Source organism: Pongo pygmaeus, chromosome 8, assembly GCF_028885625.2.
Source record: "Pongo pygmaeus isolate AG05252 chromosome 8, NHGRI_mPonPyg2-v2.0_pri, whole genome shotgun sequence".
In the NCBI taxonomy this organism is placed as follows: domain Eukaryota; kingdom Metazoa; phylum Chordata; class Mammalia; order Primates; family Hominidae; genus Pongo; species Pongo pygmaeus.
Window position 1 is genome coordinate 11,416,345 of NC_072381.2, and position 21,156 is coordinate 11,437,500.

The 21,156-nt window shown below is 45.8% G+C and overlaps 1 protein-coding gene across 21 annotated transcripts in view; it reads left to right on the forward strand.

Annotated features, from left to right (window-relative positions):
- The window catches only part of CELF2 (CUGBP Elav-like family member 2), a 536,938-nt gene that overhangs the window by 499,141 nt on the left and 16,641 nt on the right, over positions 1-21,156 (forward strand). For 13 of the 21 annotated variants that reach the window (XM_063669540.1, XM_063669539.1, XM_054436857.2 and 10 more), the window contains one exon: positions 17,709-17,840. In XM_063669540.1, coding sequence (XP_063525610.1) covers positions 17,709-17,840 — 132 coding nt within the window. The remainder of the gene's footprint in view (positions 1-17,708; positions 17,841-21,156) is intronic. The other 8 variants (XM_054436851.2, XM_054436846.2, XM_054436859.2 and 5 more) reach the window with 1 other exon arrangement.

Sequence of the window (21,156 nt, forward strand, 5' to 3'; positions counted from 1 at the left end):
CAGAATGGAAGATACATCGAATGTGTGAAAATGCAGAAATAGCATTTAATCAGCAAGTGGAGGTTCATCTCGTTTTTCACAAGCATGGACATATGGACAAGGATGCCCACCAAGGACCCTGAAAGCCGGGGCTCAGGAGCTGGGACTTTTCCTGTCAGCAGTGAAGAGCTATTCAGGACTTTAGGCCCAAGAATGATGGATTTCCTGTGTGACTGGACTGAGGCACCCATTTGATGTGAAGGAGAACAAAAGGAAAGGAGGAAAAATGATGTTGGTGTGTGGGGCCTGGGTGGCCAGTGGAGCATTGTTCTCAGTTGTGAGGGGAGTTGAGGAGGAAGCTGTCATACAAAATGATCGGACGTGGCACATGGAGAGCTCAAGTGCACATGAATGGACATTCCGTGAAATGTGTCCAGCAGCAGTTGGATGTGTGACCATCAGGCTGACCAGAGCATGGAGCTGCAGAGTGGATTGAGACTGACCTGCAGAGGCCAGGGGGGTGCCCTAAGCCCGGGGAGGGGTGAGGTCATCAGGCCAAAATCACCAGCAAGGCAAGGCGGGGAGCAGGTGCAGAAAGCCTTGGGGGATGTCCGTGCTTGTGGAACAGAGGAACCAGGAGATGGAAAGGGAGCTTTCAGGGTAGCACAGTGTCAGGGGAGCCAAACATGACGGGGCTGGAGGAGGAAAAGGCAGAAAGAGCTGACTGAAGTTTGAGTTGGGGAGTGGGTTCTCCCCAGAGTGGCTGCTTCACTGCAGTGGTTGACAGTTTTGCTGGCAGTGAGAGAGGACACAATTCTATATGACACGTTCATGAAATGTGAATATTTTTAAAAATCTGTAATGGGGCCAGTCATAGCAGTTCACACCTGTAATCCCAGCACTTTGGGAGGCTGAGGCAGGAGTTCCTTGAGGAACTCCTTGAGGCCAGGAGTTTGAGACCAGCCTGGCCAAGGTGAAACCCCATCTATACTAAAAATACAAAAATTAGCCAGGCATGGTGGTGCACACCTGTAGTTCCCAGCTATTTAGGAGGCTGAGGCAGGAGAATCACTTGAACCCAGGAAGCAGAGGTTGCAGTGAGCCAAGATCACGTCACTGCACTCCAGCCCAGGTGATAAGAGCAAGGCTCCATCTCAAAAAAACAAAAGAACACATAAAATCTGTAAAAGTACTGGGGTCACTAGGAGGAGGAAGTTTTTATGTTTTTGTTTTAAGATGGAGAAAACATAAAACATACTTGTAGACCAAAGAGAAGAGCCAGAACAAAGGGAAACAGGAATAGGCCAATGAGAGCTGAAAGCTGGACTAGAGTTGGAGGGCTGGCTGGAGGGATGAGCTCGGCCTCCAGCATGTCCCTCTCCTGTGGCAAGGGGGATGCTGCCTCCTGAGGGTCGGGTCACGTGTCATCTCCCCCTGGGAGGAGCCCCCACAGCAGCACCCTGGCCTTGTGGTGCCATCTCCACCTGGTACTAGCACACAAGCCAACAGGCACAAACCCGAATCAGGGCTGAGTCAGCAGGTGGTGCAGCCTAAAGGAGAGAACAGCGGCCTCTGTCAGGATTGGGGAGGATGTCAAGAATTTAGGACAGAAGGGTACGTATAGCACATATGGGCCAAGAATTGATATATCTGGGGCTAGAAACAAAAACTCATACCGGGGCAGAGGTTTAAGAAAAAGTCAACCTACAGAATGTAATAGAGTATTTCTAATTTTATTTGTCTTTCTAGAGTATGTAGACATCTTGATCAAGAGTCATTGGAGCAAGTAATGTAATCTTTCTTTAATTTTCTCAGTTGTGAAATAGAATTAATTGCTAATGCTCACTTTTCTTGTGGAAACACTGAGGTTTATATATACACACATATTTATATTTCTATAAATGTATACTGGTGCTTTTTTAAAAAGATGATCTTTAAGTATCATATGGGAAAGATCGTTTCATTATTTTAGAGTGATACGAAATACCGTAGCTCTGGGGAACAGAAGACTAGGTTAAAACTAGAATGAGGGCTGATGAGGTTTAGGTTAAAACTAGAATAAGGTCCGATGATGTTTAACTAGTTTAAAACTAGAATAAGGTCCGATGATGTTTAACTGGGTTAAAACTAGAATAAGGTCCAATGATATTTTTCTCTGAATCTCTTGCCTTTGGAAAACAAGTATCTCCCCACCTTTCCTTTAAAAATTAGGACGTAAATACAGGGAGAAGACAGTTTCCTCACTCCTTTCTGCTTTTGTGCTCTGCCATTCAAGGGAATGGTGAACTTTCTACCTACCACAAATGCCACTTGAGCTCCTAGAACCAACATCCCCTCCTTACCAAATACAAAATGGTATGACTGGGTTAAACAGAGCAAGACTGCTGTGTCCGGGCGGGATTTCCGCACTAAGGGTCAGGCCTGAGGCCCTTGGGGGGTTGTTGGTTTGTATATTGGGCCACACGGCGGGCAGTGCGTGCTCTGCGCCGGGCCCTTGCAGGGGTAGCAGTCCTACTGAGTGCACGTGGCGCCCCAGCGAGCCTGCAGCCCTGCTGTGACGACCCTGGGCTGCATCAGGTGACCTCTTGCCCCCTGCTACCGTTAGGTTCATGTTGCCCAGAGGAACATCTGCCTCCCAGAAATGATGTTCTATCTGGACAAGCTGCCCCCTAACCCCCCACAGGAAGGCCAGACTTCAGACGGGCTGTCAGTGACACGGTGACATGGGCCCGCTTTCCTGAGAAGCCCCTGTCCTTGCCCTTTCTCTTCAGAGGCCCGAGCCCAGTCCCATCATTAAATGGTACAGCTGCTGTTACGTATCCAACTGCCTTTTTTGTGATCCACGTGAGGAAACAGGCCTGCAAGCGTCATTGGTTTGCCCGGGATGTTAGTGACAGGTGAAATGACAGCTCCACCGCACCACGAGACAGTCCATATTCTAAGCAGGAACTCCTGGGATCCCAGAACCGTATTTCTGGGTTTCGCCACTTACACATTGTCCCCCTTGTAAGGAGATCGTCAGCATTTTTTTTTCAGTCCTTCTCCGTGGCCATCTGTAAAAACAAACATCTTGGGCCAGCTAAAGGGGAAGTATATACTTTTGTTTCAGTAAATCATAAGCAAAGTATCATTGGCAGGGAAAAGAGGTTTGATTTTCCCTCTCATTTGCCCCACTCTTAGGAGATCCCTGTGTACTGCCTGTATGAATGGACTCTTCCAAACTTGTGGCCCCACACTCCCTTTATGAGTGCCCGTCTTCACGGGACTGGGGAAGATGCTGAAAATTAGGCCAGGTAGGGAGGCACCCTAGTTTATTGACAACCCAAGAAGTGGATTTCTTAGATCCACTAGACAGAGCTTCCACAAGCCTTTGGGAATGAACATTAAAGCAGTGAAAACAGGACAGCTGCTTTGGACGTGAGGAGCAGGTGCTGGCCCCTCACTTCCCCGCCTTCCACATGTGTGCCCCCATAGAATAAAGCCTCAGCAGTCATTCTGAGTCCAGACCCGGCCCTCTAGACTGAGTTCTCCTCTTCCCAGTCTTTCTGAGAACCCGTAGTGATGACTCTTGCCCAGCACTGCACCAAGTCAGGTGGCATCAGCTTCCTTGGGAAGCAGAACTGGCAGCAGAAGAGAGGAACACCAACGTCTCTGGGGAAGGTGCCCTCTTCCAGGCTGGGAGTGTGAGGTCACACCTCACCACTGCAGTGCCCAGTGTCACTTTCCAACCCTACCTCCTCCTCCTCAATCACCCCGCCCCTCCCTGCCCAAACTATCTTTGAGGGACTAAATTAAAATGAAAGGTGTGGTTATTGTGGAATAATTAGGCCTCATGGGAGGAGAGGCGTAGTATATTAATGCCCCAGGGTTGTGATTGGCTAATAATGCTAGTGCCTGTGTCATGGCTTAATTATCCTACTTCCTCACAATCTTTTCCTGCGCAGTTGAAATTCCGCACCCAAGCTCGTTTGAGGCAAAACGGCAACCGCGGGCTCCAGTGTCCTGAGTATGTTTGGTCAATGCAGGCAATTTTCTCCGTGTTTACAATGATTTTATTTCCTAAACCACAAAGCCACTGTGTTTTCACTATCTAATTGTTCTATGGAAAGTGTTTAATGAGTGCACCGAAGGCAAATTCTTGCTGTCTTCTGTTAATGTTGTTTTGTTGTAGCTTTAAAAAAAAGTATTTTGCCATCCAGGAAAAGTGGGAAGTAGGGTTAATATGAGAACATTAATGCATTTGTTCCTAGAAAGCAAGCTAGTTTCTGGGACAGACTTAACGCTAGACATGCCCTGCAGACACGCTGAGACCAAGACAAGGGGGAAGGGGAACGTTCATATGGGAATTAGATTTTAAATAAAGAACTAGCAAATGTGAGAGATGGATAAGCCCCTCAGTGCCGTTTTTCTCCCTTTCGTGGTGGATCTGGAATCTTTAGAAGGATGGAGGAATACCCAAGTTCCTCGCAGGCAGCCTCACCCCAAATCAAGAGTCTTGTTCACCATCCCACCTTCTACACAGAATAAGAAGCCCACTGGAGCCCCTATGCAGGCCCTGCTCCCGCTCCCCCTGCCGCTCCCGCTCTCCCCCAACTTCACCCCCCTCCCCCCGCTCCCCCCACTTCACCCCCTCCCCCCGCTCCCCCCCACTTCACCCCCTCCCCCCGCTCCCTTCACCCCCTCCCCCGTTCCCCCCCACTTCACCCCCCTCCCCCTGCTTCCCCCCCACTTCACCCCCCTCCCCCCGCTTCCCCCCACTTCACCCCCCTCCCCCCGCTTCCCCCCACTTCACCCCCCTCCCCCCGCTTCCCCCACACACACACCCCCGCTCCCACCTCGCCCCCCCACCCCACTCCTGCTGCCCCCTGCCCCCTGCCCCCGCTCCGGTTCTGGTGAGGGGAGGTGGGCTTCTCCAGGACGGGCCTGGTCTGGGCCTCCACTCCCGCCTGTGCAGAGTGGCCCTCGGCAGCCCTGCTTCTGAGCTGCATCAGAGGAACGGAGGGGTTCTCTCACCCTGGCCCGGTGGCACCACGGCAGTAACTGGCTTTACCCACTCTGTTTCTGAAGCTCTTCCCATTTTCTCTGGCACATAAGCAGAAGGGAATGGTTTGATGAGGGTCCTGGGTGGAGCCACAGGCTCAGCCATGTCGTGAGGAACCCCAGTTAAGCCGCGGGAGGTGGAGTGTGAGGCCCTTGTCCAGCGCGCTAGGGCCTGCACGTGGGCCTCATGTGGAGAGCGCCAGACAGGGCACCCAGCTCAGCCACCTCCGCCTTCGCTGGAACCGCCTGCACCTCCTCCGCTCAGCAGATGCCAGCTCAGTGCCCACTGCGCCAGTCATTCTCATGGTTTCTAGGGAAACGGACAAGCAAATCCCTGCTCTTCAACACGCTGTCTTCTGGTGGGATTTCTTTTCCTCTGGAAGAACAGAACCGTAACTTACCACTCTCACCTAGTTTTTGACTCTGGGTTCCTTGGTGCCCAGTGACTGTTGCCCTTTCCTGTCACAAACCAAACCTTCCCGCTCCCGGCAGCCTCTCACCTTCTCATGCCTCAGAATCAAGTTTTCACCCAGTCATGATGGAATTGGACAGCACTGCATCGGACAGTCCTGACACACGTGGTTCTCTAATGTTTGCATGCAAAAGCAGTGCCAAGGGCTGGTTCAACTCAGATGCCCAAGCCCCACAACCTGAGCGTCTGACTCAGTGGGAGTGAGGGGAGCCCCAGGTGGTGCCGATGCGGAAGGTGCGAGGCTGTAACTTTACAATAACGACCTTCTCCATTAAATGTGTCTGTGGCTACAGTGCCCCCAAAGGACAGGATTGGGCCTGCCTCCCCCAGACGAGAACTCTGACCAAATGGCCTGCAGAGCATCCGCAGCCCAGGGCCCTGGGCCAGAGGGACTTGACACCACACAACTGTGGTCTTTTTCTTGGTGACTTTCTCTGTGATCTGGTCATTTAGGATTGAGTCGGGTGTGCTTGGTGTGGCAGCTGCTTGTATAGGTTTCCCTGGGAGAGAAAGTAAAAGCTGTTTCCATTTTAAGCTTAATGGGGCTTGTATTTATGTCGATCCTTTTATTCTCGGGTCTCTAAACTGACATGGGATTTTCACATTGTTCCGTTGTGCTGCGGGCAGTGGAAGTTGAAGCCTTCACCAGAGCTCTGCCTGGAAGTGTTAGAATCCTGGCTTCACGGAGTCCTCTCTTTCTCTGCCAGGAGATGAAGCCAGCGTGTGTTTGGCACAACAATAAGAGCTTTTCAAAAGTTGGCTTTTTGGACCTTGTGGCCATCAAGCCCAGCCTCAGGGTCTACAGAAACCCCTTGATACATGTCGGAGGCATCTGCTTTCTCACCCCACAAACAGGGACTCGAGTGCCTCGGGGGCGGCGCAGTGGAAGACTTCTCTTCCCTAGCCGACTCTCCTCTGTATCGAACTAAAATCTGCCTCTGAACAGCTTCCACCCACTGATCCTAATTTTGATCTCTTGAGCTGCAAGGAATATCTTTCTCACGTCAAGACCTAAGACTGTTTCTTGCCTTAGTCTCTTGCCTCTCTAGGCTCAATTTTACTCTTATCAGCTCACTCTCTTTCAACTCAACTTTCATGTCTGGTCACCCACCCTTCTCGGGATGCTCTCAAAACTATACACACAGACTGACCTTCCCAATGACCAGACTAATGAGAAAGGCTGCAAAATTAGTCATCATCCATCCAGTCGCCACTCTGGGGAGGAAGATGTTGAATCTTCATTGCAAGTGCTGTAAAATGAAGTGTAAAGATGCAGTTCCTCTTTTGAGGACAGAATACCCAGATTCTCCTCCTTCAGATATAGACTGAACACACGTTTATTGATCACCTGCTGTGCATCAGACATCAGTGCCGCCTTCTTGGATTGCCACACCCATCCGCAGAGGCAGTGCATGTTACTCCCGTTTTGTGGATAAACACTAAGCCTCAGCTGAATGGAGCAGATGGCCTAAGGTCTTACAGACTGGAAGGGACAGAGCCAAAAAATTAAAGGCAAATCGGAGTGAGTGCAAGTTCACTGCTTCCATAAGTAAATCTCTGCAGTAGCCACTAGATAGATGTAAGAGGGGAAATAGAATCTTGACTTCCACATCAACATAATGCTGACTCTGCAGCCAGACCCCTGGGTTTAAATTCTGGCTCTGCCACTGAGAGTTGTGTGACCTTCAGCACCCGACTTCACTTCACAGGATAACTGTAAAGGACTTAATGGGCTAAGGCATGTGACATGCTTTCGGCAATGAGCAGCACGTGGCAAGCACTCACACCTTAGCTGTGCTCACTGTTAGCTTGATTCCCAGTACGGTGGAGCTGGAGAATGTTAGTTTCCTATTGCTGAGATGACAAGTTACCACCAACCTCATGGCTTAAAACAACACATTTATTATGTTGCAGTTCTGTAGATGAGGAACCCAGCAGACTCACTGGGCTAGGGTCAAGGTGTCAGCAGGGCGTTTTCCTTCTGGAGGCTCTCGGGGTAAATCCGTTTCCTTTCCCAGCTTCTGCAGGCCACCAACTTTACTCGGCTCATGGCCCCTTCCTCCATCTTCAGAAGCAGCAAATCCTCATGCTGCCATCTCTGATTTTTTCTCTTTTGATTCCTTCTTCCATTTACAAGAACCCACCCAGACCATCCACAATAATCTCCCCCATCTCAAGTTCTGCTGATCAGCAACTTTCCTAGTCCATTTTCTGTGGCTTATAACAGAGTACCCGAAAGTAACTTATTTCAAAGAGGAATTATTTCTTACAGCTCTGGAGACTGAGAAGTCCAGCGTCAAGGCAGTGCATCTGGTGAGGGCCTTCTTGCTGGTGGGGACTCTGCAGTCCTGAGGCAGCGCAGGGCAGCACATGGCCGGGGGCCGAGTGTGCTAACAGGCTTGCTCAGGACACTCTTCCTCTTCTTATAAAGCCCTACTTCCACTCCTGTTACATAACCTATGAATTCCTTAATCCATTCATGAGGGCAGAGCCCTCATGATCCAATCACCTCTTAAAGGCCCTGCCACATTGGGGATAAAGTTTCCAACACATGGAATGTAGGGAATACACATTGAAACCACAGCACATTCCATCTACAATTTTAATTTCTCTTTGCCGTGTAACCTAACATATTCACAGGTTCCAGGACTTAGGACATGGATGTCTTGGGTTGGCTGGGGGATGAACAGAGAACATAATAGTAATTCTTAGCTCCCTCTCCAAACATAGCCCTTAGGCCCCAAATAAGCTTAATTTACCTATCCAGGAATGGCGCTGTTTGAACAGAGAGAGAAGAGAGAACAGGAATGCCTTTGTCAAACACACATTGGCATCTTCTGGTTCAACTCGGTGCCCCTCCCCCAGCCCTGGCCCCGTGGATACAGGTCCTTCCCAGTTCTACCAGTCTGATTAGTCACCCCTCCTCCCACAGGAAATCCAAGGCTGGTGAGGGGCTAGGGGGAGATGGTCCAGGTTATCCACATGGCAGAGAAAAGAATTTTCTTCTGGAAAGTGGAGCTCAGGTCCTTGCCTCTCTGGAAATTTATTTGGGTTGGTTTGAGAGAGCTTCCAAACAGCCCTTCCTCCACAACTGCTGTATCCCTAAGTGGCAAAGGCCATTGGCCTCCTTGTGGAGTCCTCATGCCCACACCTGGGTGCTGGCGCCCATCCTGCATCCCTCACAGGTACACCGGGGCCAGTCCCTTCAACACTCTGGGCCTCTGCTTCCTCATCTTTCAAGTGCAGGAAAGACTCCAGTCTAGTTCACAATTTGCCTGGGAGGATCCCACCTGCAGTAAAAGATCTGTCTGAAAGATGTCCTATTACCTGTTATTGTCGGTGGGATTAGGAAGAGAAGGAAGGTTGGGGGCTTCAGCTCTCAGCTCTGTTGGAGATACTATACGGGAGTTATTCCAGGTAATCTTCTAGCACCTAATGACCTAGGCACTCGGTCTCCAACCTACAGTGTTAACCTAAGACAAGAATCTCTTCTGGGTGTAGTGTTCATCCCAGACCTAGCACAGCTCTAAGGAGAAGGAACCCATCCCGTCCCCTCAGTTGGGATTAGTGTTTGGGATTACTCGATTTGTAGTTTTCCAACAGTGAGCTTATCTGGTCAAACAAGCAAAGAACTTTTGTGGCCAGGCCAAGATGGGCATATCCTCACCATCAGGGTCTCTGGACCACCTTGCTTTTCCTGTTCTCCACACCCCACCCTGCCCCACAAACAGTTTTCACAAAAGGCCACAGACTTTGTCTGCACATGAGCTGATAAAACCACGGCCACCCTTGCCTGCTCGACCATTTTCTTTCCTGGCAAGCCAGCTGGCCTGAACGTCCGTTGTCTGATTGATAGGTTTTAACCAGTGGTACAACAGGCTTAAAATGTGACGTATACAAGTTATTGCAGCCACTGTGCGAGCAAGGTGAGGTGCACTTTGCAGCCTCCGTTTGGGATCCTCTTGGCTTTGTTCTGCCTCCTCCTGCTTCGATAGTGCAGCCTCTGCTTGAAGAGGTGTTCTGGGAGATTATGAGCCAACATTTACAGACCGTACCTCTCCTGAGATGCTCCTTTGGCATTTTGTAAAACTTTTAAGTGAGAAAGCGTAGGGTACAGTTCTCAGCACAGACTGAAGGAATTTGAGGTGGGAAGAATGCAGATGGTTGTCTGAGGCAGCATCTTGCCAGTCTGCCAGCACAGAAATGGAGAGTCTGGATTCTGGTGGCCCCGCATGTGTCTCTGTCTAGGACCTTTTTCTCAATTGTGCATCTGCTGAACGGTCAGTCTTTAGGTACTTGATCAAGGCTGGCTGTGTGACAAATTGGAGTTTTTCTTATGCTTTAAATAGATTATTAACATTCAAAAGGTTCTTAAAGGTGGCTAGATGTGCAATAAAACTATCCTCTTACAACTGAGATGCCAGTTGGGGTGAATTTTCAAAGTATTGTCTGATGATGTAGAGTGCACAGGGAGTCTTTCCACTTTAAGGCAAGTCATCTAGTTAATTTTTCTTAGTCTCATGCTTGATTCTTCTCCCTCCTTTTCTTCACCATCTCCCCAACTTTCTACTGGGACCGTCTAAAAACAGTGTAGTAAGAAGTGAGAAATTATGTCCAGTTCACTATAGCCAGCCTCCCAGTTTGTAAATAGGAAGCCAGGGTGTAAAGAGACCTAATTTGCATATCGATTCATTGTCATCAATAACAAAAGGGGCCCAGGGAGTTTCTAGGCCGCCTCCACCTCTCCTATGGCCCCCTGAGCTAGGCTCCCCCGTGCTCATAGGCTATGCGCGTGTCTGTGCCTAAGGAGTTGTCTATCCAACTCACTGTTTGCCATCACCATTGGGAGTCATCCACATGAGAGCAGTATGTGGCATCAACACACCTGTTTGCAGACCCACCTTGGAGACTTGGAGGATTTGAGAAGTCATCCCTAAGCACAAGATCAGCCAGGCCTGGTGTCCTCCAGCGCCTCTTCTCCCTTGCCCCAGGGCAAAGCATTCTCTAGAAGCGGGCTCTGACGGGCACTACTCTGGATGGGGGTGCAGCAGGCGGCATCTCTGGGCCAGCAGTTCACAGTGTGGACATCATAGGAAGAGAAAGGTTACAGCCTGGCATACAGGGCCCTCCCGTGATTTCCTGCAAGGTAGAAGAAGGTCCTCCAGCAGAAGCCAGATCAGTGGCTGTGCAGTCATCAACAGTTGGAGATGTTTAGATGAAAGTGGAGAAAAGTGTTACCTGCTTTCATTGTTTCATAAAATAGATCCTATATCATTTTGTCTGTTCTGTTCAACCTCTACCTAATAACTGATGATGATCTAAAAATGGTGCCAAATACAGTGCCAAATTCATTACATAGATTATTTAATCTTTACAACAACCCGGTGAATTCAGTGCCCTTCTTCTTCCTCCGTTTAAATACGATGAAACAGAAGGCTGGGGAGATGAGGAAACAGATTGAGTCCAAGGCAGGCTTAATGAAACCCCATTTTGCCTCCAGGTTTTTTGTGTTTTGTTTTTATTAGAGCTGATGAAACTATAGAGTTGTGTTCTTTATTAAGAGCTATAGTTTCATTTTTCAGTAGCAATGGGGCTAAGCCAGGACCCTTTTTCCTGCCTTTCTCAGTGATGCCCCATGCCAGCCAACCTCCATGATCCTTCCCCTGCTCACCACAGAGGCAGGCAGGTGACCATCCCCAGTTACAGTGCAAAAAGGTGGGGAGACTAGTGAGGTCTGTGCTATAGGATGACGTTCTGCACAGTGCAAGCTGCAGAGACTAAGAGCAACAGCCTGTGTTTTGTGTCTTGTGTTTTGCTGGATATAAGATTCTGAGTTAATAGGCTTTTTCTTTTTAGCACTTTGAGTATGTCATCTTACTAACTTCTCGCCCATTGTTTCTGCTGAGAAGTCAGCTGTTAATCTTACTGGGATCCAAGATGAATCACTTTTCTCTTGCTCCATTCAAGATTTTCTCTTAAACTTTCAACATATTTCTGTCATGTGCCAGGGTATAGATTTCTTTCCATTTATCCTACTTGGAGTTTGTTTATTTTCTTGCATGTGTGGATTATTGTCTTTCATCAGATTTGGGAAATTATCAGCCATTATCTCTTGAAATTTTTTTTCTGGTCTTTGGTACATGCATTACACACTTGTGTGTTAGTGTGCTTAATGGTGTACCATATTTCTGTGAGGCTCTGTTCATTTCTCCATTCTTTTTTCTTTCTGTCCTTTAGATTGTAAAATCTCTATCAATATATCTTCAAGTTCACTCATTCTTCTGCCAACTCAAACCAACTGTGGAGCCCTATGGTGAATTTTTCATTTTGGTCTTTACTTTTCAGCCCCAGAATTTGCATTTTTTAAATCAGGACACAAGTAAATTACATATAGCCCATTAAAACTTGTCAGTTCAATTCAGGTCACATTTATTTATTAAAGTTGTATAGGTATTTTGCAGATTATTTCACTGGAGTTACCCTCATTTAAAATTGTTTTTGTATGGTGAACTGTCTAGGCTAATTTTTATTTCCATCACTTTCCTACTGAAAGTTAAATTTTAAAAGTGCTGCCATTTGCCTGGTAGATGTCTATGACATGCTAGGCAGTATGATTTTCTTAGAATTGCCAATGGCCTCTGTCCTACTTACTTGCATATACTGTGTTGATTTATGAATGTTGAAGGAAATAAATTTACTTTGTAAAATGCAAAAAAGAATTTCCATTTTTTTCTTTTTGTAATTTCAACCTTTTTGTTGACATTCTTTATTTGATGAAACATTGTAATTATACGTTTAATCCTTTAGGCATGATTTTTTAGATTGTTATATTTATAATAGCTGCTTTCATGTCTTTGTCCACTAAGTCTAATATCTGGGCCCTCTTACGCACAGTTTCTGTTGTCTGCTGTCTGCTTTTTCCTGTGTACGGGTTGCATGTTCTTGTTCCCTTGCATATATCATAGCTTTCTGTTAACACCAGGACATTGTAGATGTTACAGCACTTCTGGGTGCTAATCCTCCTTACCCACTGCACATCACCCCTTCCCCACTGGCTTCTCATTTGTGTTTATTTCCTTAGTGATTTTGCAAGAATAATTCAGTGAAGTCTATTCCCCTGCACTGTGCCTTTGCTGTCACTCCTCAGAGGCCACAGCCTTGAGCTATGAGTGACATTCCTATTTTTCCTTTATTAAATTACAAAATTCTTCCAGACAGCTGCCTTTCACTGCCTCTTTGCCTGATCTCTGTTAAGTTTCTGGCTGCTGTATCTCTGTTGTTTTCACTTCCAGCTGTTAGCCTCCACTAATCTTCAGTTGTTTGCACTATTATTTTTGGCCCGGGAGCATAAATTGTCCCCACAGTCTGCACTGATTGCGGCTGGGCCCTTTCATAGGGGTGCTCTTTCAGCCAGTCCTTGAGGCCTGCTGTGATCGCAGGAGGACTCTTTCTGGCTGTCCCTTTCCCTGCCCTCTCTGCTAAGCTTTCAGCTGGTCTACTTTGCCATCATGGAGCTACTGCCTACTCTTAATTGCTCACCAACAAAATTTCTCTTGTTTCTGACAGTGCCTTAGGCTTGAACTTTCCTATACTCTGTTCCAAATAATTAGTTATCCTTAGGGAAAATTACAGAGCCCTTTGTTCTTGTGACCCATCTCTCCCTGCTCTGGAGGTGGTGCAGGGACAGTGGCCTGCCTTTCTGTGAATGACACCTCTGGTCTACAGGAAGGGTGCTGTGTGAGCATAGGAGCAACTGGTCTTCTCTCCTTGCCTCTCCCAGCATAAAACCTCCACCCAGTGAGTGAGATGGGGTGAATGGGACCCAGTACTCTCAGAATGCTATGCCTAGCGTAGAGCTTCCACTCCATGAGTAAAGGCTGGGCTGAGGTAGGGACCCCTCTGCTTCTTGGTCTAGAATAGAGCTTCTGCCACAGAGTTGGCAGGGGTGGGAGCTGTGAATTGTCAATGTTGGCAGTCTCCCCCTCCCTGGGAGAAACCATAACCCTGTGTATTTGGAGCTGTGGGAAGAGGGAGCCCCATCTTCTTGGCCATACCTGCCCAGGGTAGAGCTTTCTTTATGCTGAGCTTCAGAGGAGGGGATTTGTACCAGGGAAGGGAGCAGGTTGTGGGTTGTAGGTCACATGCCACGGATTCTTGCTGTTCTTGCTGAGATTTGATAAATCTTCTTGAGAAAAGTATTTCTTCATCTATATACTTAGGACAATTTCCAGAGACTTTAAGTGGTTGGTTTTTATTATTTTTATCTGTTGTAGTTGTTTCACTGGAAAGAGGGCCCACGGATATCCTTATTTTAGAAGTACTTCCCTGGTGTACCCTAAAATTGTGTGAAAATGTTCAGGCCTTTTTTGCTGGTTTAGAATTCAAACATGTACGAGGGATAGTTTTTAACATGCTACTTACTAGCGCAGCAATCTGGCAAGGACTATTACATGTAGACTGACATCAGATGCAGTCCCTAGAAAATACCCCAAATAGGAAAGACTTCTATTTCTGGCAGTTAGGCGGACTAGATTACTGGAAAGACCCTCCCACTGGGAAAAACCCTAAAATGTATAGTAAGATTTAAATATATATATATATATATATATATTTTTTTTTTTTTTTTTTTTTTTTTGAGGCGGAGTTTTCACTCTTGTCGCCCAGGCTGGAGTGCAATGGCATGATCTCAGCTCACCGCAACCTCCGCCTCCTGGGTTCAAACGATTCTCCTGCCTCAGCCTCCCAAGTAACTGGGATTACAGGCATGTGCCTCCACGCCTGTCTAATTTTGTATTTTGAGTAGAGACGGGGTTTCTCCACGTTGGTCAGGCTGGTCTCGACCTCCTGACCTCAGGTGATCCGCCTACCTCGGCATCCCAAAGTGCTAGGATTACAGGCGTGAGCCACCGTGCCCAGCCTTAAAAATATTTTTAATGACATCAATAACTAGTCAATTTAGCAAAGAATACTCATAAATCCATGATTAAGTGAAAGAGGAAACTCAGAGAAGGGGTAGCATATTGAAGGTGGCTTTCCCCTTAAGGATATTGGTGAACCGAATAAATTCTAATACCTGTTCGCACAGCTTTCCCAACCATAAGGAATACAAGAAAGTCCAAGGCTCCTGTGTGGTATCTAATAGGAGACCCTCCCCATACGAGGCTGTAACCTCAAAAGGCTAAACTCTCAGTGTAAAGATGAACAAAAAATACTCCCCCCTAGAAAACTACAAGGAAAACTGCCTATCTCAAAACATAGTGCTGGGTAGGGCCGGGGGAATTTCCCTCTGAGAATTCATAACAATAAACCATCCCTCACGTGAGTTTACATCCCAATTTGATTGTATCTGAGTGGCCAAAAATCCTAAGCCATGAAGTTAAAGTATCCCCAGCTTGTAGTTTCCTCCAGCACCTTGTAGAATCAAATGTAAGTCGTCTTGAAAGAACCCAGGCCTCAAATTATTCCTAGAAATAAAGTTCCAAGATAGTTAAGCTCACAACCAAAAAAACCCCACAAAATATACAAGTAAACCAAGCACCAAGAGTGAGAAATAGCAGGGACGTTATTAGACACCACCATTATTAGACCTCAGATATTAGCATTATTAGCATACAACAGAAAGGAAATATAGCTAATATGTTTACATATTAAAAGAATTTGAAAACTGAAAAAGCAACTGATTATGAAAAATGACCAAGCATGTTGATAACATTCTAGAAATGAAAAAATATAATCAAATTGTAAAATTTGGAGATGTAAGTTTAGCAGAACATTACATACAATTGAAAGAGAATGTGGTGAGTTGGAACACAGATTTTGGAGATGATGCCCAACCGAGAAACAGAACATGAGAGGTTAAGTGACATGGAATAGATCTAACTTAGGTCTAGCTAAATTCCTAGTGGAAAGGAGAAAGAGAATGGGGGAAAGTCAATATAAGAGCAGCTAATAACCAAGAACTTTTCAGAACTGATAAAAGGTAGAAACAAAAATCCACATATTCAGGGATCCAGATGAACTCCAAGCAGGGAAAATAAAAATCAGTCTAAACTTGGAAGCACCATAGTGATAAATGCAGAACACCAAAGACAAGGAGAAGATCTTTAAAACAGAGAGAAAAACCACCCTCCAAGAAACACAAACATCTCAGTACCTGACCTCTCAACAGTAATAATGGAAGTCAGAAGGCCGTAAAATGTGCTTGGAAAAATCTGTCAATCTCGACTATCTGGGAAGGAAATATTTCATGAACTAGGACAAAGATGTAATTTTCACAAAAACCAAAGCTAAAAGACTTTTTCACCAATAGACCCTCAAAAAATAAAGCTGTATTGGATATAACTTCAAACTAAAGGATAAATAACCCAGATGAAAGAAGAATGAATAATAAGCAAAGGAAGTGGTAAATATGTGGGCAAATCTAAATACATGGTATAAAGAATAATAATGAAGTACTGAATAAAAAACTGAAAACCAAGCTACAAGTAAAATGCATGACTACATGAATATCCCACACCTGGGTTCAGAGGGGGGCTCTTCTGCCTTAAAGTATTCTCAGATCCTTGAATTGTTCTGGCAAAGAGCAAAGATAAGTAACTTTGATTTTCACAAGTTAAAGATGACTTAAAGTTTTTATGACCATATACGAACGAGTAGAAATACTATGCATGACTTCCAAAGTAGTAGAGAGGGGAAATGGAATTGAAAGACAAACCTGGCCGGCTTGGTGGCTCACACGTGTAATCCCAGCACTTTGGGAGGCCGAGGCGGGCAGATCACGAGGTCAAGAGATCGAGGCCATCCTGGCCAACATGGTGAAACCCCATCTCTAATAAAAATACAAAAATTAGCCAGTCATGGTGGCAGGCGCCTGTAGTCCCAGTTACTCAGGAGGCTGAGGCAGGAGAATCACTTGAACCTGGGAGGCAGAGGTTGCAGTGAGCCAAGATCGTGCCACTGCACTCCAGCCTGGGCGACAGAGAACGAGCCTCTGTCTCAAAGGACAGCAAGAAAGGAGAGAAAAAAATGTAATATTAGCAGAACAAACAGGACAAAATCTAAATGCCCCTATTAAAAGACTTGAATTATCAGGCTGTGTTGTTTTTAAACCTGTCTATATATTAGAGATGTAGCCAAAATATAAACAGATAAGTAAAAAGATGGCAAAAGATATCCAATGCAAAAACCCAAAAAAGCTGGTGCTTTCTTACACCAAACATCATATAAAACAGACTTCAAGGAAAAATTAGAAGCAAAAAGGTTGCCCCAAAAAGGTTTATTTCACCAGAAGACAGGATAATTTCCAAATCTATGCAAGTAGTAACCTCTTGCATAGAAATATACCTTCAAGATATATTTCCAAAAATAAGCATGTTTACATGGAGTTGGAATGACAGATGTTGACATGCTTCTTCCAGTAACTGACAGATCAGGCAGGCCAAGAAATGTCTTACATTTAAATGTTTTCCATTTTAAAAGTTTATTGAAGATATTATGAATAACTTTATACCAATATATAGTTGAAAACAAAATACAGCAATTTCTAGAAAGCAGCAACTTAGTAAAACAGATTCAAGAACAAAAAGAAAAGTTCAGTCATCCTATTTATTAGGGAAATGTAATCACTATTTCAAAATATTCCCATGAAGAAATACAAAGTCCAGAACATTTTGCTGGCAAGTGCTACCACACACTTAAATGACAATTAATTTTAATCTTACACAGTCTATTCCAGAGAACAGAAAAATAGGAACACTCCCCCAGTCACTGTATGAGGTTAGCAAAACCTTGGTAGCAAAACTAAAGACAGTACAAGAAGGAAAAATAAAGGCCCATCTTACTCATGCCCATAGGCTTAAAAAAAAAAAAAAAAAAAAGAGCTAAGCAAGATATTATCCAATAATGAAGCCAAAGAATGATTGTCAACTTCGTTATGTCTAAACCTGGCAGGGCAGGCCTCCCATTCGCAGATTTCCCCACCATCCAGCAGTGAGTGTGTTTGCAGTATTGGCAAAACAGTGCTATGATGATTTTTTTAAATCACCAAATCTGTCAAAATTGCCACAAGTACAATCCCACACGTCCTTCACCCAAAGCCACAAGCACAGCTCCTCAGCTCCGTCCACTGAGATGATGACAGAAGGATTTCCAGTCTTGTTGGCTCTCACTCACCTCGTGTCTTCTCTTCCCTTGTCTCTGTTTTCCTTTTGTTTTTCAGTGGCTGCTTCAACCCCCAACTCCACCGCTGGTGCAGCCATGAACTCCTTGACCTCTCTTGGGACTCTGCAAGGACTGGCTGGAGCCACTGTTGGACTGAATAATATTAATGCACTAGCAGGTACCATCAACAGTGAGTATTTGCTGCTCTGGTGGACAGCCTTCCCCCAAATTCTCCACAGAAAGTGGTCAGCCAGAAATGACCCGAAAAAGGATATGCCACGGGGAGAACTAAAACTTGGGATGGAGGAGCACATGCTTTGATAGACAAAAGCTGTCCACACTCGTTTTGCCTCAGAAAATCCCCGACCACTCTCCACCCCCAGATTCTCTTCAGTGTGTAGCACAGCGCGTGTGCTCATCCATGGGGTTCTGTGGCTGGCAGCTCTTTTCAGGTTTCCAGGAGTTTGGTTTGGTTTGGTTTGGTTTCGGTCGGTTCTGTCCTGCGAGGCAGGGTGTTACAGTGGGAAAAGTTAATGGACTGGAAGGCTGGAAGCCTGAACCCAGCTCTGCTGCCAGGCAGCTGTGGGAAGTCAGGCAGACGCTGCTCCCTCTCTGGGCTTGGGAGTCTCCATTTGAGAATGGAAAGTTCAGGGTCAGATGATTCTTAAAGGTAGCCTCCAGCTCCAAAGTCTAAAGATTCATGACAATTAAATAGGGGAGAAAATTAGGCTTTGGAAAGAAGGAAATGAAACTGAGGGGAGAGGAGTCACTGCCGGAAGTGACATGATCAGAATCTTTATTAAGCACCTACAGGTATGGGTCACAACATCAGTGACCATCCAGAGGGACATCATTTAGCTGTGGCAGGTTGAAATAGGCTGGAGGCAAACCACTTAGAAAATTGTACTTGGTTCCAAAACATACGGATGGACTCACCAGAGAACTCCAGGTTCTGTCCTCCACAGCCCACCCACTCCTGTCATTCTCGGTTGATGGGGGAGCAGTGTGCCGGCCAGAGGTTAAGTCGTGTTTTAGATTCATGCTCAGTGTGGGTTCCTGTACTGGGGAAACTGATCCTCAGCCCACAGCGGGGACATGTAATTTCCCTGTCCCTCCGTTTCGGACCCCCTGGTTGCCTGAGAGTAGCCAAGCCCAGCAGATCCACAACAGCCAACAGAGCTGCTGATACGGGAGCCCAGTTAGCGATCATGCAGCCCAGGCCCCCCGGCACCTGCCCGTTCTCATTTTTAATAAAGGAGTCCGTGACAGTTGTTGCCCTATTTTAAGCCATGGTTCAATAAGTGGACTGTTTTTAAAGGGTGACCAGGCAGTATACTTTTTTAAAGCAAAATAATCCCAGTAATTTCATACTGTAAAGGCTCAGAATATCTTGCACTGGACTTGGTAGAAAATGAACCTAAAATTTATCCAAATAAAAATTAACTTGTATAATCCTGATAAATCATTTTTAGAATTAGGACACTTTTCAAGTTTTAGTACATCTTTGTATTTAGTACATCTTTTGGGGAAAAGCAAAAACGTGGACCGAGCTTTAGCTGACCATACCTCCCAAATGGGATGGCTCGTGATTAGCGTGGAGCCCGTGAAGTGGTAGCTGCGCCGCGGCCTCAATGTTTTATTCCAGTTAGAACCACCTCCAGCTTTGACTTTTCCAGCAGCCAAGTAGGAGCCTCACTGCCTTGACCCCCATTTCCGGTACAGCTCCTTGCTCTGACCTTGTCCTTCACCTAGGTCGAGGACGCGTGTGCTCGCACACATCCCCTCATGCTGCTTCTCTTGCCCCAGGACCTAGTTCCCCTAAAACAAGGACTTTGATTTGACCGCCTGCCTGTCCTTGGTCTGCAGAGTAACAGGCCAGTGGGAATGGTTGTCCTCCTCAGCACGTGCTCATGACTGGTGTGTGTGTGTCCTCTCGTCTGCGTCCCGCCCTGTCCACGCTGCTCTGCTCTGCATTGCTGAGATCTTCCCATCGTTCTCGTCAGGGACTGGAGAGGGGCTGTGTTGAATGGCAGAGAAACCATGAGTAGTTCTTGTGTGGGGTCTTGTGTGATACACATTTTGCTTCTGGCAAGGACAACAGGTTTAAATTCTTTTGCTTTTTAAAATTCTTTGCCATTGGGTTAATATAAGTCTGTACAGTTCATAGCAAACGAAGAAAGAATGTTTGTCATTTCAAATAACCCCTACTAGATAGTATGAACCAAGAAAATATTTGATTAAACCCAAAACCAGGCACAAATGAAAATACATTCCTTGTGATTGGAAAGTGTTACTAATGCAGAGCTGTTTTACAATCTCCAGCACTGACCTCGAGCTAGTATTTGCTGCTCGTCTCTAAATATCAACAGAAAACCTTCCAAGACAGAGTATCCTCTTTCAGACCATTCCTTCTCAACAGAGATGATTATGCTGCCGGTTCCACTGGATAATTCCTAAAGAAAGTCGTCAAGCAGTGGTTACCTGGGCAGAGTCAGCTTCTCACATAGTTGACAGCAGCTTCCATAGCACTGCTGTGAATCCCACCCCACTGCAGCAGCCATTATCCGTTTCCATATGGAGAGTATTCAGGTTTTCTGAATAGAGCCAACTCTTACCCCCTGACACAGTGGTCAGCAAGAAAGCAGGTAGATGACTCACCAGAGCCGACATTTTACCCTCTTTCCTGCCCAAGAGCCCAGCACCTCTCCCAAAAAATGAAGCTTTTGGTCAGCAGACAAGTAATTCAATTAAACTGTTTGAGTTTGATATCCTTTTTATTCCCTGATACATTAATGAGTCAAAGGGCTAAAAAACAGTACAGCTCCCTAAAAATGTAAGAATCATCCAGATCAGAAGAAGGAACACATGTGATTAACCATCAGAGTGTTCACCTCTGGATTTTTTCAGGGTTCCCTGAGCATGTTTTATATGTTAACATCTGAACTAAGGTGAAGAACATACTTTTTCCATCCAAGAGTCTGTATCTGATTTTATGTGTTTCGGTGTATGTCAAGTGGCATCTTATTTTTCCTTGTTTTATTGCATAATTCGAATGGCTTCCAAATGGCTTACCATCTAGTGCTTAAAATTATGATCGTTTTAAAAAAAACCAGCTGCAGATGCCTGGTGAAAAGTGTCTATGGAAATACTTTCTGTGAAGTAGAGAAAAGAGAAGATGCTCCAGGCATATTTTCGTGGCTTGGCACTACTTGCATTGTGAAATTACTGTTTTAATCTGTATTCCTAATATCTATAGTTTACACAGCCCCACACAACCTTTGTGCCCTTAATAACACAGGCAGGTATACAAGTGACACCCAGTGCACATATAGACATCTTCATCTACCTTAGTTCTAGATATTTTATACTTAGCTTCTCATTCATCAGCTTGCAGCTTAGAAGGATAATCCGTCATCTATACAAAGGAAAACTTACCCCAGTGAAGTGGTTACAAATCTGTGAGACTATTAAGACATTCTCCCTTTTTCTTTGATTTGGGATAAAGC